This window comes from Rhinoraja longicauda, chromosome 9, assembly GCF_053455715.1.
Source record: "Rhinoraja longicauda isolate Sanriku21f chromosome 9, sRhiLon1.1, whole genome shotgun sequence".
Taxonomy (NCBI): Eukaryota; Metazoa; Chordata; class Chondrichthyes; order Rajiformes; family Arhynchobatidae; genus Rhinoraja; species Rhinoraja longicauda.
The window spans coordinates 48,459,579-48,473,855 of record NC_135961.1 but is presented as its reverse complement, the minus strand read 5'-3'; the positions used below and the strand labels follow the sequence as shown (position 1 = coordinate 48,473,855).

Genomic DNA, 14,277 nt, shown 5'->3' with positions numbered 1-14,277 from the left:
AGGAGTTGATGATTGACTTCGGGAAGGGAAAGCCTAGTGCCAATGAACCGGTCTCCCCCAGTGGGATGGTGACTGAGAGAGTCTGCGTCTTCAAGTTCCTGTGCGAGCACACACCTTTGATAATCTGTCCTGGGCCCAATACATTGATGAAACACAAAGAAAGATCATTAACTCCTTTGTTTCCTCAGAGATTTAAGGACGTTTAACATGTCAACGGACCGTCTATTAAACTCCTGCAGGTATATGGTAGAGAGCATACTGACTAGTTGCATCATGGCCTGGTTCAGTAATTTGGACGCCCAAGAATGGAGGCTGTGGGAAGTGATGGATCCATCACAGGTATTGACCTCCCCTCCATTGAAATGATCTACAGGAAGTGTTGTGTCAAGAAGGCCTCAAATATTCAATTGGTCCATGGTCGGGAGAAGGAGGGTGTCAACAAATTGAAAAGTATGGATTCAGTTAAAGGAAGATGCGCAGGAGAAGTTAGTGAAGTCTCCAGAAGAGCGGGTGGCACGGTGGCGCAGCGGTAAAGTTGCTGCCTTACAGCAAATGCAGCACGGGAGACCCGGGTTCGATCCTGACTACGGGTGCTGTCTGTATGGAGTTTGTACGTTTTTTCCGTGACCTGCGTGGGTTTTCTCCGAGATCTTCAGTGTGCTCCCACATTCCAAAGACGGTTAATTGGCTTGGTATAAGTGTAAAATTGTCCCTATTGTGTGTAGGGTAGTGTTAATGTGCGGGAATCGCTGGTTGGTGCGGACTCGGTGGGTCGAAGAGCCTATTTCCGTGCTGTATCTCTAAACTAAACTAAACCAAATATACAACCGGCTTGTAAGAAAGACAATGTTACAATTGTCAAACGGGATTTCAATATGCAGATAGACTGGGGTAAATGAGGTTGGTACTGAATCCCAAGAGAAGGAATTTGTAGTGTCGACGAGATGGCTACTTAGAGCAGCTTGTGATCAAGCCTACTATTTTGGTTTATTCTGGTCCCGGTTCCTATGACAATAAAACTCTCTTGATTGCCCCAATAACCTCATGATCTGCTGTGATGTCGTGACATCACACTTCAGCTCTAAAAGGAAGGCACGGGCTCTGACTGGGGCCCCTATCACCACCCCACCCCCCCCATTCCCAATCTCGCGTTCAACCCCGAGAACTGTTAAGACTTTTAAACATCCTCTAAAAGTTGCATTTGCGAATAATTTCATTCATGAGTGGTGCTTTCAAAGAGCAATTACATATGCAGGTGCTGAAAATTGAAATAAAAATAGAAAATAATAAACTCTGCAGGTCAGGAAGTATCTGTGGAGAGAACATCAGAAGATTTCAGGTCAGAGACCTTGCCAGAATGAATGCTATTGAGACCATTATTCCGTGGCATTTTTTTGCCGGGGGGAGGGGTGACTATATATCTGTCCAGAAATGAACTTGAAAACATCCAGTAAACATTTATTAACGCAATACCTGCGGCTATTCTCACGCCATAATACAAATTTGTTTTCTCTTTCCCAGTTCTGATGAAGTCTTCGACCTACAAAGTTAACTTTGAGTTCCTCCAGTAGTTTGTACTCTGCTCTGGATTGTAGCATCTGCAATCTTCTGTGTCTCCACAGAAACTGCCAGATCTGCTGAATGTTTCCAGCAGTTTATGTTTCAGAATTCAAGGTCAAAATTCTTTTTGTTTTGTTTTCATCTGCAACGCTTGGCTAAATTGCCCTCTCTGCCTGCCCTCCATCGGTTTACTCAGCTGCAGCGAGTGTGAGATGTGTGGACATGTTGCCAGTGGGATGGGGGTGACACGTTGCCAGTGGGATGGGGTGACACGTTGCCAGTGGGATGGGATGACATGTTGCCAGTGGGATGGGGTGACATGTTGCCAGTGGGATGGATTAGCATGTTGCCAGTGGGATGGGGTGACATGTTGCCAGTGGGATGGGGTAACATGTTGCCAGTGGGATGGGGTGACATGTTGCCAGTGGGATGGGGTGACATGTTGCTAGTGGGATGGGGTGACATGTTGCCAGTGGGGTGGGGTGACATGTTGCCAGTGGGATAGGGTGACATGTTGCCAGTGGGATGGGGTGACATGTTGCCAGTGGGGTGGGGTGTCATGTTGCCAGTGGGGTGGGGTGACATGTTGCCAGTGGGGTGGGGTGACATGTTGCCAGTGGGGTGGGGTGACATGTTGCCAGTGGGGTGGGGTGACATGTTGCCAGTGGGGTGGGGTGACATGTTGCCAGTGGGATGGGGTGACATGTTGCCAGTGGGGTGGGGTGTCATGTTGCCAGTGGGGTGGGGTGACATGTTGCCAGTGGGGTGGGGTGACATGTTGCCAGTGGGGTGGGGTGACATGTTGCCAGTGGGGTGGGGTGACATGTTGCCAGTGGGGTGGGGTGACATGTTGCCACTTGCGGAAGTGGCTTCTCTCAGAAGTGATTTCCGGTGCCGAGGTGAGCGCTGACGTCAGCGCAGTACCTGGCAAAGGTGCGGCAGCGGCAGCGGCCTGGTCTGGGCTGGGCTCGGGGCGGCATGTGCGGCTTCGGTGAGTGTGTGGGGTGAGGGGAGAGAGGAGAGGGGAGAGGGGAGAGGGATGGGCTGCCTTGCTCTGTGGGGAGGGACGGACCGATCTGCAGGGAGGGGGAGCTGTGTGGGGAGGCAGCAGAGGCAGAGCTGAAGCACTTATTCAATCAACTTTTGTGTACGGGGATAGACACAAAATGCTGGAGTAACTCAGCGGGACAGGCAGCGCCTCTGGAGAGGAGGAGTGGGTGACGTTTCGGGTCGAGACCCCTTCTTCTTTGGACGAGGAATCGTATGAGCAGTTCTGTCCCCAATGTAACAATTGTTTCTGCTCACGAATGACCCATTCATTGTGTTCAAAATACTGTGATCTCGAAAGCATCGTGTAAACTTTCAACGAAGAACTTTAAATCTTAAGGCAATCCAGTAAGGGAGTGGATCTAATTTGATAAATCGTTCAAAGAGTCGGTGCAGGAGTAACTTTTGTTTACGACATAGGTTTCGTATCAACGTTGAATTTCGCAACTTTGAGGAAAATCCCACCTGACCCCTTTTCACTTTTTTTTGTCCCTCGCCGGGCACATATTTCTCCTGTCACTACCATCACCTGCTCCTACCCCCTCCTCCTGCTCTCTTCTCTCACTCCTGCCTATTCCAAGTCTCCAATTTCCCATTTATCCTTTCTCTTGCCCCTCCCCATTATCCCGTTCCACAATATCGCTCCCTCTGACAACACTTCACCTCCTTATCACCCCTCCTCTTTTCCCATATCCGATGCCCTTCTGCACCCTTTTCACTTTGAGCCTTTGTCACTATCGGCCCATCTTCTATTAACCCCTACCCCACCATTTACATCCATACATCATCTTGCCAGGCTTTGCCCCAGCCCAAAATCTTTTCCAGCTTTCCCCTCCCTGCTCTATCAGTCTGAAGAAGGGTCCCAACCCAAAACAGCATCTGTCCACTCCCTTTGCAGGTGCTGTTTGTCTCACTGGGTTCTTCCTGCAGTTTGTGTTTTGCTCAGGGCTTGCATCTGCAATCTCTTCTGACTCCATAGATCAGATACTTCCATTTTATTGGTCACTCGGTGGAAAATATTGTTTTATATATCAAATTGTTTGATCAGGAATGTGTAGGAATTTTGTAAGATGCATTTCCCAAGGTAAATGAAGGGGTGATGAGGGCGATGAGGGAGTCAAAGGGTAATAGGTACAACATGAAAACAATCCTTTTGGTCCACAGTCCATGCCAGCCATCAACCATTTATTTCCACCAATCTGACAATCTAATTTTTTAATGCAAAAAAAAAAAACTCTGGAGAAACTCCGCTGGATCTGGAAGGATCTGTGAGGGAAATGGACAAATTGCATATTGGGTTGGTGCCAATCGGCCCAAGTTCCTCCAGCAGTTTGCTTTTGCTTAAGACTCCCAAAGTTTCCTGTGTCACCATTTTTTTTCTTCCCTCATTCCCATCAACTTTCTCCAGATTCTACCAATCACCTAACCCCTAGGAGTAATTTACAATGGTTGATCAGCATACCAACCCCGCATCTCATGGGAGAGTAGAATGAAACCAGAGCACCTGGAGGAAACCTATGAGGAAATAGGGAATATGTGCAAACTCCACACAGACAGCACCTGAGGTCAGGATTGAACCCAGGTTTCTGGTGTCCTGAGGCAGTTGCTCTACCAACTGCACCATTGTGCCACCCACTATCAATAGACAGTAGGTGCAGGAGGAGGCCATTCGGCCCTTCGAACCAGCACCGCCACTCAATGTGATCATGGCTGATCATTCTCAATCAGTACCCCGTTCCTGCCTTCTCCCCATACCCCCTGACTCCGCTATCCTAAAGAGCTCTATCTAGCTCTCTCTTGAATGCATTCAGAGAATTTGCCTCCACTGCCTTCTGAGGCAGAGAATTCCACAGATTCACAACTCTCTGAAAAAGTTCTTCCTCATCTCAGTTCTAAATGGCCTACCCTTTATTCTTAAACTGTGGCCCCTTGTTTTGGACTCCCCCAACATTGGGAACATGTTTCCTGCCTCTAATTTATTGTAGCAAAATGAACATAGTAAAAACCCTTGGTCAGTAGAATTGGACACAAAATTGTCCGAGTGAGAAAAGGTGAGGAACAATGGTTGACTTATTTTTCAGTTCCTTGGCTGCTGCAGGAGATCAATAATCCATACCTTACTTTACAAAGAACTTATCAATGATCTAAACAAATGCAGGGACCCTTGTTATTTAAATTATAAAAAAGTTGCTGTGGCTGAAAGCGGGGGAGGATGCTGTCTTTTGCAGGAAATAAAAATCAGTGGACCTGTCAGGTGGTGAAGTAAGTGGAAAATATAATTTGATTGAGAGGTGTGACCATATGAAAGGTTATGACGAATGAGTGAGTTGGCTGTGGTTGTTTTCTGGAGAACAAAAGAAGCTCTGGGGGAATTTAATGGCGATATTTATGAATATGATGACTAGGAACAAATTATTTGATGCACCAGAGAATTCAATACCAGTGCCCATAAATTTATGTTAATTTGTATAAAGGTAGTGGAATGAGCTGTAACCGACCAGGGTGGCTCTCTGAAGGTCTTGATCCGAAACGTCACCCATTCCTTCTCTCCAGAGATGCTGCCTGTCCCGCTGAGTTACTCCAGCATTTTGTGTCTACCCTAATCTGCTGTGTTCCTCTCGCAATTAGTTTTGTATTTTTGCACAAGATTCAGGCATCTATAGTCTCTTGCTTCTCCATTTTTATTGAGTCTACAGGGAACGAGTGTCCAAATGGATCCTTCACTCTTATAATTTTGTAAAATTAGGTGATAATAAAATTATAGGTACTATAAGTCTTTCCATTCTACATTATTCAAGGTATTTTTTGTTACTTAGTTATAGAGAGAGTCATGGAGTGATACAGTGTGGAAACAGGCCCTTCGGCCCAACTTACCCACACCGGCCAACATGTCCCAGCTAAACTAGTCCCACCTGCCAGCATTTGGTCCATATACCTCCAAACCTGTCCTATCCTTGTACCTGTCTAACAGCTTCTTAAATGTTGGGATAGTCCCTGCCTCAATCACCTTCTCTGGCAGCTTGTTCCATACATCCATCATCCTTTGTGTGAAAATGTTACACCTCAGATTCCTGTTAAATCTTTTCCCCTTCATCTTAAACCTATGTCCTCTGGTCCTCGATTCACCTACTCTGGGCAAGAGACTGTGCATGTACCCGATCTATTCCTCATATGATCTTATACATCTCTCTTAGATCACCTCATCCTCCTGCATTCTAAGGAATAGAGTCCCAGCCTACTCAACCTCTGCCTATAGTACAGACCCGCTTTTCCTGGCAACATCCTCGTAAATCTTTTCTGTACCCTTTCCTGCTGGACAACATCTTTTCTATAACAAGGTGCCAAGAACTGAACACTACTCTAAATGTCGCCTCACCAACGTCTTGAACAACTGCAACATGACCTCCCAACTTCTATACTCAATACTCTGGCTGATGAAGGCCAATGCGCCAAAAGTCTTTTTGACCACCCGATCTACCTGCGACTACACCTTCAGGGAGCTATGCACATGCATTCCTAGATCCCTCTGCTCTACATCACTACCCAGAGCCGTACCATTCACTGTGTAGGTCCTGCCCATGTTAGACTTCTCAAAATGCAACACCTCACATTTTTCTGCATTAAATTCTATCAACCATTCTTCAGCCCATTTGGCCAATTGATCAAGATCTTGCTGCAATTTTTCACAGCCATCTTCACTATCTGCAAAATAACCCACTTTTGTATCATCTGCAAACTTGCCGTGTTCTCATACAAATCATTGATATTGATGACAAAGTAAAGGGCCCAGCACTGAACCCTGAGGTGCACCATTATTCACAGGCCTCAGTCGGAGAAGCAACCTTCCGCCATCACCCTCTGATTCCTTTCATGAAGCCAATTTTCTATCCATTCAGTTATTTCTCCTTTGATCCCCTGTGATCTAACCTTCCAGAGCAGCCTACCATGAGGAATCTTGTTGAATGGTTTACTGAAGTCCATATTTACAACATCTACAACTCAGCCCTTATCGACCTTTTTGGTCACGTTTTCAAAAAACTCAATCAGATTTGTGAGATACGACCTCCCATGTACAAAACCATGCTGACTATCCCTAATCAGTCCTTGTTCGTCTAAATTCCTGCGTATCCCATCCCGCAGAATACCCTCTAGTAACTTTCCAACTACAGATGTTAAGCTCACTGGCTTATAGTTCCCAGCATTTTCCCTGCAGCCCTTCTTGAATAAACGCACAACATTTGCCACCCTCCAGTCTTCTGACACCTCTCCTGTTTAAAGACGACTCGTAAATTTCAACCAGGGCTCCCGCAATTTCTTCTCTGGTTTTCCACAATATCTTCGGATATATATAAATCAGGCCCTGGAGATTAGTCTACCTTCATACATGATAGTACCTTCAGCGCCACTTTGAACGTAACACTGACTGCTCTCAAGACACTTCCATCGACTGCTCCAAGTTCCTCTGTCATCCTGTCTTTCTCCTCGGTAAATATAGAGGAGAAATACTAATTGAGGACCTTGCCCATCTCCTGCGGCTCTGCACGTTGACCTCTTTGATTCCTGAGGGGTCCCACTCTCTCAAGTTACCCTTTTCCATCTTATGTATTTGTAACATTTCTTGGAGTTGTCCTGAATGATATCTGCCAGAGCTATCCCCTGGCCCCTTTTTGCCCTTCTGATTTCCTTTTTTACTTTGCTCCTTAGTTCCCGAAAGTCCTCCAGGGATACACTTGATCCCAGCTTCCTATACCTGTCCCAAGCGTCCTTTTTATTCTTAACCAAAGCCTCTATTTCTATCATCAGCCAAGCTTCCTTACGTATGCCTGCCTTGCCCTTCACTCTAACAGGGATATGCAAATCCTGAGCTTTTGTCATCACACTTTTAAAAACATCCCACATGGCTGATGTTCCTTTGTCCTCAAACATCCTGCTCAAATCAACTTGAGCGAGACTTTCTCTCATACTCTGAAAGTTGGCCATACCTCACTTAAATTAAGAAATGTTATTCCGAAGAATTAAAATGCTTTTTTAGAGTCACAGATGCATCCACCTCAGCCCACTGAGTTCACACCAACCATCAAACATCCATAGACACAAATCCTGCATGAATCCCTTTTTATTATTCTATCCACACTCTCATCAACTGACCCCACTCCCAGATATTACCACTCACCAAGACACCAGGGGCAATTTGGGCTAAGTAACCTATCGACCTGCATATCTTTGGCATGTGGGAGGAAACCGTAGCACCCTAGGGAAACCCACACATTCACGGAGAATGTACGAACTCCGCATAGTTTTATCGCGTCAAGAAAAATTTGAATGAAGTTCCCTTGATAACTGAGGAGGAATTAAAATTCTATTGTGCTTTTCTGCTCCTTGCATCTTGCTAAAGATGGGCCTGTGCTGCTGACTCGAAGGGCCGAATGGCCTACTCCTGCACCTATTTTCTATGTTTCTAAGTAGGATTAATGAAATGCTTTTGAAGTGTGGTAATTGTTGAAATGTAGGCAAGGCCTTGGTGGAGTACAGCTCATCCAGAAACCCTTGATTCTCAGTCTTTTATCAGCAATGTATTTGCAACATTATGGTGACGTCAACTACTTGTTTGCCTGCTTTTATTCCTGATTGTGACTGCTCGATTCTCAGTCCATAAACATAACATGGCATACCTATGATAGTCAAAAGTGTTTATTTGCCAATGCCCCGAATATAAACCAGAACAATGAAATTCTTATTTGCTGATGCTTTATGGGCACGTTACTTGCAAGAACTATAAAAATATACAGTAAATTATCAGTAATTCTAAGTAAACTAGACCATGATAGTGCAAAAACCATGAGTTTTTTATTAGTACGGGTATCAGGGGTTATGGGGAGAAGGCAGGAGAATGGGGTTAGGAGGGAGATATAGATCAGCCATGATTGAATGGCGGAGTCGACTTGATAGGCCGAATGGCATAGTTCTGTCCCTATTACTTATGACATTATATCAAGCAACCATAGTAGTGCAAAGTAAGTAGGGCTTCAGTGCTGAGGTAGGGTTGTTGTTAAGGTTGTGCAGGGTGGTTCAAGAACCTAATGTTTGATGGAAGATGTTCCTGAACCTGCAGGTCGCAATTCTCAGGCCTGTGCCACTTTCCTGATGGTAGCAAAGAAAAGAGTTTGTGGCCAGTGTCGTGTGGGTCTTTGATGATTAGCTGCCTTCTTGAGGTAGCACCTCCTGTGCATTCCTTTGATGGTTGGGAGGCCATTACCATGGACCAGCAACGTTTACCACTTTATGCAGCTTCCTTTGCTCTTCTTAGATCAAAGTACAAACTGTGTTGATAATCCGAAAAATTATGTCTCAAGGTCTCAAAGTGGGTGTGGCTGGAAGGAGGTCACATCCAGTCAGGCTCACTGGATGGGAGGGAATTTAATAACAGAAAGAAAATTAAAAATGTAACTTGAGATCAAGTCACAAGTGTGTGACATACTCGTGCTGCTGTTTTTATTGAGAATATTTAGTGGGCTGTTATGCAATGTAAAGTGAGAAACGTAAATGGATTTGAATAGCTTTATTACTCGACCGATCATTGGAAAGCTGGAAAGATCCGTTGGGATGTCTAGGGAATGCTGTTACTGCTGAGATTCTATGAATGTTTTCTAATCCTAGAAAGGCTGTACCCAACTCGGTCTCCCTGACTCCTTCAAATCTCCATGCCTTGCAGCTCTCTGGCATCTTGCTGATTATCACTGCGACAGAACCGCCATGTGCTTTCAGATTTCAAGGAATTCCTCTACCACTTCTGTCCTTGGAATTCCTCTACCACTTCTGACCCCCTCTCTACTGTTGCAAACCCACATGTACTTGGCTCAGTGTTGAATGGTATTTGGAAACATTCCAATAAAAAAAGCCTATGGATGTTCTGCTTCATTAAAGATACTAAATAAATACAAGAGATTATCAGTTGAGTGACAAGTATTCCAACAGGTCAGATTTGAGGTCAGGAACGAAGCAGAAGAAAAATAGTTAATTGGGTCTTTGAAAAGGGTGTTTGATGGAGGGGAAAATAATTTGTGTTATCAGAAAATAACAGAAGACATTGTCCTTAGAGGTGGCATAGATTTGATGGCTACCTGGCTGTGTTCTGTGGTGTTATGCTCTTATGATTCTGGAAAAGATTTCAACCATGGCTGTTTTCAGTTCTGTGTGGTTACCTACTTAATCAGACTGAAATAATTGAAGACATTCTTGACAGCAACTAGGACCATTCATCAGCTTTTCATTAAAGCGAATAGAACACATGCTGGGAAATCTATCTACACCTGTTGTGTTGATTTCCGTTGAGTGAATAATTGCTTTCCAAAATCTTAGGTCCATATAATTAGATCATACTATCAGCAATGAGTTGCTATGTATGGTGCCTTTAACCTAGGTAAATATCCCAAAGTCATTTCAGAGGAAGCAGGCAGAGAGCAGGGCCAAGCCTAGTGGGTTTAGAGAGAATTGGCAGGTCAGAGGGGTATGATATGCAAATCTGTATTTAATCTGGATTTAAATGAAACTATGCATTTGAAGTGTTAAGTGAGAAATTGCTGAATATTAATGGTGTTGATAATGTTGTGCTATTACTAACTTTCAAGATGCAAAATAATTACAAGGCATGATGGGAAAGGTGCTCTGCTGGAGCCAGTATATGATTGTGCATTTGAAACATTCACTGTATTTATTGTTTTGAGTTGCTACAAAGATGGGGGTCTGGAAGGAGCCATTAGTGCTGAGCTGTTGGGATATCACCTGAAGACCAAGTGTGAGAAAATGTGGAGCCTAATTTTCAGCCAAGGCAGCCCTTTATTCTACAAAATGAGGCTACCATTTTAAAATCATTATGGTGCTGAAAGAGATGAGCCATAGAGCACAAAAGCCAGGAGAAAGTATAAGCCACTTGGCCCCTCAAAACTGCTCTACTATTCCTGAAGATCAAAGCTGACGCAATCTTGGCCTCTAAGTCATTTCTTGGCTTACTCTTTAATACCCTATACTTAAATGGCTGCCTTTCACCACCTTGGATGTATTCATTGATCATCTATTCAGTTCTCTGGGGTAGAGAATTCAAAAGATTCATGACTATGACAGATGAACTCCTCCTCATCTCTATCTTAAATCAATGACCCCTTTATCCTGAAATTATGCCCCCAAATGGTAAACACCTGTGATAGGGAAACACCTTCTTGCTACCCACCCTGTCAACCCCCTCAGTATTTATATCTCAGTAAGATCACCTCTGACTCTACTATAGTCCAATAAATAACGACCCAATCTCACAACCTGCTCCACCTTTTTCATTTAACTCCTTTATTTTACCAATCGAACCTATGAACCATTGCAGCTGCATCTAAATGAGGAAGACTGACTGCCGTCAACAGTAAACATTGCCCCAGAAACTTCAAAGCAAGAATGGCCAGAGTTGAGCCTTACTGTATTTTTATCGCCTTTATTGAGTATTAATTTGTGTATCTCCAATTGTCAGTGAATTCTTACTTGAAAGATACTAGCCATGAATCCTATGTGATGCAGAATGGATGTCTTCCATCCTACTAGTTATATTTGAAAATGGGAACATTTTCCCTCACTATCAATAGTTCGAGAGGGATAGGATAACTGAAGGATTTACCATCACTGGTGTGGTGAAGATCCTTGAAAACAAAGATGGCGCGGGTGTCATTGGTCTTATTGTTCAACTGCGGGTAATGTTTCATTTTACTACACATTTATGTGTATGTAACAAATAAACGACTATTGACTATTGACTATTGATTGGTGTCAACTCTCCAAAGGTTTAGATTTATTATCGTCATGTGTACCTAGGTACTGTGAAAGCTTTGTTCAGCATGCTATCCAAAAGAGATCAGATATAACATACATAAATACAATCAAGTCAAACACAAATACAATAGATAGAGCAAACTGAAAGATACAGTGCAGAATATAGCTTGTAATGTTCGGCATTGTAATGCATCAGTTCCATAGACAAAGTCCAATACCCACAATGGGGTAGCAGTGAATTGAACCGTACCCTTGCTTATGGAAAATCGTTCAGAAGCCTGATGACAGCGGAGAACAAGCTTCTGTATCTCTGCCAGATGGGAGCAGGGAGAAGGAGGAATGGCCGAGGTCAAACCTCCCTCACTGTTTATGTTTCAATAAGATCACTTCTGAGTCTACCAGTGGGACGTCTTTGATTATGTTGGCTGCTTTTCCAAGGCAGCGTGAAATGTAGATGGAGTCAATAGTGTGGAGTCTGGTCAAATATGGCAGCTTTAACAATAGAGGCACAGAACACAAAAATGTGGCAGTTGTTTTAAATATTTATAAAGTACTGTTTAAAACCTCAGTTGATGTTTTTTAGGCACCACATTTAAACAGAAATGTACCTGGACCTTGAAGAAGTTGTGCGGTAGATTTACTGGTAATGGGTAGGGATGAGAATTTCAGTAGCATGGAAAGATTGTAAAAACTTCCTATCGCCAACCACAGATTCTGCCTGCCTACTGATTACTTCCAGTTTATAGCTTTCATTGTATTGGAGAAACTAGTTTTCTCTCATAATGGGGACTTGACAAAGAAGTTCAAAATTATGAATCTCAGGAGGGTTGATAGCCAGATTGCATAGAACAAATCCAAACTCTATCCTCAATACTAACCTTGCAGCACAAACCATACCTCTGATCTTCCCATTTCAGTTCCTTGAATGACACTGCCTGGAATGAATCAATTGTGTCATTTGTAGCTGTGTCAGCACATATGAAAGAGCTATCCAGTTAGCTTCTCCTCTCTCTCATAGAAATCAAAGAGCAGAGCCAACATTGTGGATGCACAGACAATGAATGCATTAAAAACTAAGATACATAGACTTTTGGGTCACAATGAAAATTGGGAATGTGATGATCGGGCAGGAAACTGATTTGAGAAGAACTGAATGTCAGAGCACTTGAGCAGAGCAGAGTGTCAGGCACAACCTAATGAACTTTGGAGCAGGCTCAATAAAACCTACATCTATTTCGTATTGTAATAACAATGTGTATTTATATGGGCCAATAAAATAATGTGTCCAAAGTACGTGACTAGAGTATTACAATACTGAAACTAATGCACAGCCCAAAAAAGCGGTGTTGGGGAGAATTGACCAAAAACTCTGAGATTTTCATGCTTCACCTGAAAAGATTGTTTCGATCATATTACCTCATCTCTTCACTGAAGGTGGTAAAAAGCGAGGTAAAGTGATCCATCAATGCTTTCAGTTTAATCAATGATTTGTGTGCACTCTTTCCAATCTAATATATTCCATCCATTGCAGCACAAAATGCAGATATGAAAATATATTTTGTTGCAACATCCAGCTTCTATTTGATTGTTTTTGTGCTTCACATCCTTGGCATCTGATCCAACCAGATTAATATAGTTGGGTAGAATGAGTTTGGATTAGATGGGCTGAAAGGTCTGTGTTACTGTGCTGTACAACTCTATCACTGAAGTGGATGTTCTCTTCTGATCCAACAGATAAAGTGAGTGGCCCCCGGCAGCTGATGAAGAAGGGCATTGCACTAATTTTTATTGGGCACATCAACTTCATCATTGGCGCAATTGTCCATGGAACAGTCCTCAGGCACATTTCAAAGCCCAAGGACCATATGACGATAGAGTATTCAGTTGCCAATATAATTTCTGTCATCTCTGGTTTATTGGTGAGTCCGTTTGTTTGCTTTATCGTGGGAGTGATTTATCTTCCTGCATGGTGTATAGTTACATTTCTTGGGTGAATAAACCAATGCCAATACCAAGAATTGATTCCTATGGTCTCGTGAAATGTTTTCATGATCCTAATATGTCAGAATAGTTTAAAGCCAATGAAATACTGTGTTTTCATTGACTTAGGAAATATATCAACCAATTATAGCATATAGAGCAAATTTCCATAACCACAATATAATAATAAACCAATCATTAATTTTAGTAATACTAATTTTGCTGAGTGATAAATACTGACCAGATCTTTTGCGTACACATATTAGTAAATGTTGACTCATTTCCTTAACTCTCATGGGAAATGGCATCGTTGATAATGTACCATCTCCCTCAGCATGGCAGCAGACTATGAGACCGGTTCAGGACACAGGAGTGGGAATGGAATCTGCCACCTGGAAGAAAGGAGCCAAATACAAAAATGCCGATCCTGTCCCAATTATAAAACTCTGATTTTGATTTCCCTCAAAAACCATTCTTTACATTAATCAATTGATGCAGATTACACGTGAAGTTGTCAAGTAAAAGTTAGTGAGCTATTTGATCAGGGCTTGCTCTGGTTTGATATGGGCTTGCCTTCCACCATGAAATCACCATGGAAGCGAGTGGAGTGGGTATCTTGATTCCCAATTTCTTCTAATGTCCCCGGGCCACCCCTTGTGCTTTTCTCCCCCGATAGCAGTATATGTATGGGAGGAAGGGATGTTAAACATTGTTCTGAGGTATTCACTGTGAAGCTCTTACTTGCTTTGTATTCCTGTCATCTTGTCCTGAGACTGGGCTGGACATAAATAAAGGGGCTGAAGATAGGCACAAAATGTTGGAGTAACTCAGTGGGTCAGGCAGCATCTCAAGAGAAAAGGGATGGTCCCTAAGGTAGAG

General features: G+C 43.3%; 1 protein-coding gene across 1 annotated transcript in view; it reads left to right on the top strand.

Annotated features, from left to right (window-relative positions):
* The first annotated feature begins 2,482 nt into the window (after window positions 1-2,482).
* The window catches only part of krtcap3 (keratinocyte associated protein 3), a 29,587-nt gene continuing 17,792 nt past the window's right edge, over window positions 2,483-14,277 (top strand). Inside the window, exons 1-2 of the mRNA XM_078405892.1 lie at window positions 2,483-2,551; window positions 13,153-13,337. Of these exons, the coding sequence (XP_078262018.1) occupies window positions 2,539-2,551; window positions 13,153-13,337 (198 nt within the window). The 5' untranslated portion in view covers window positions 2,483-2,538. The remainder of the gene's footprint in view (window positions 2,552-13,152; window positions 13,338-14,277) is intronic.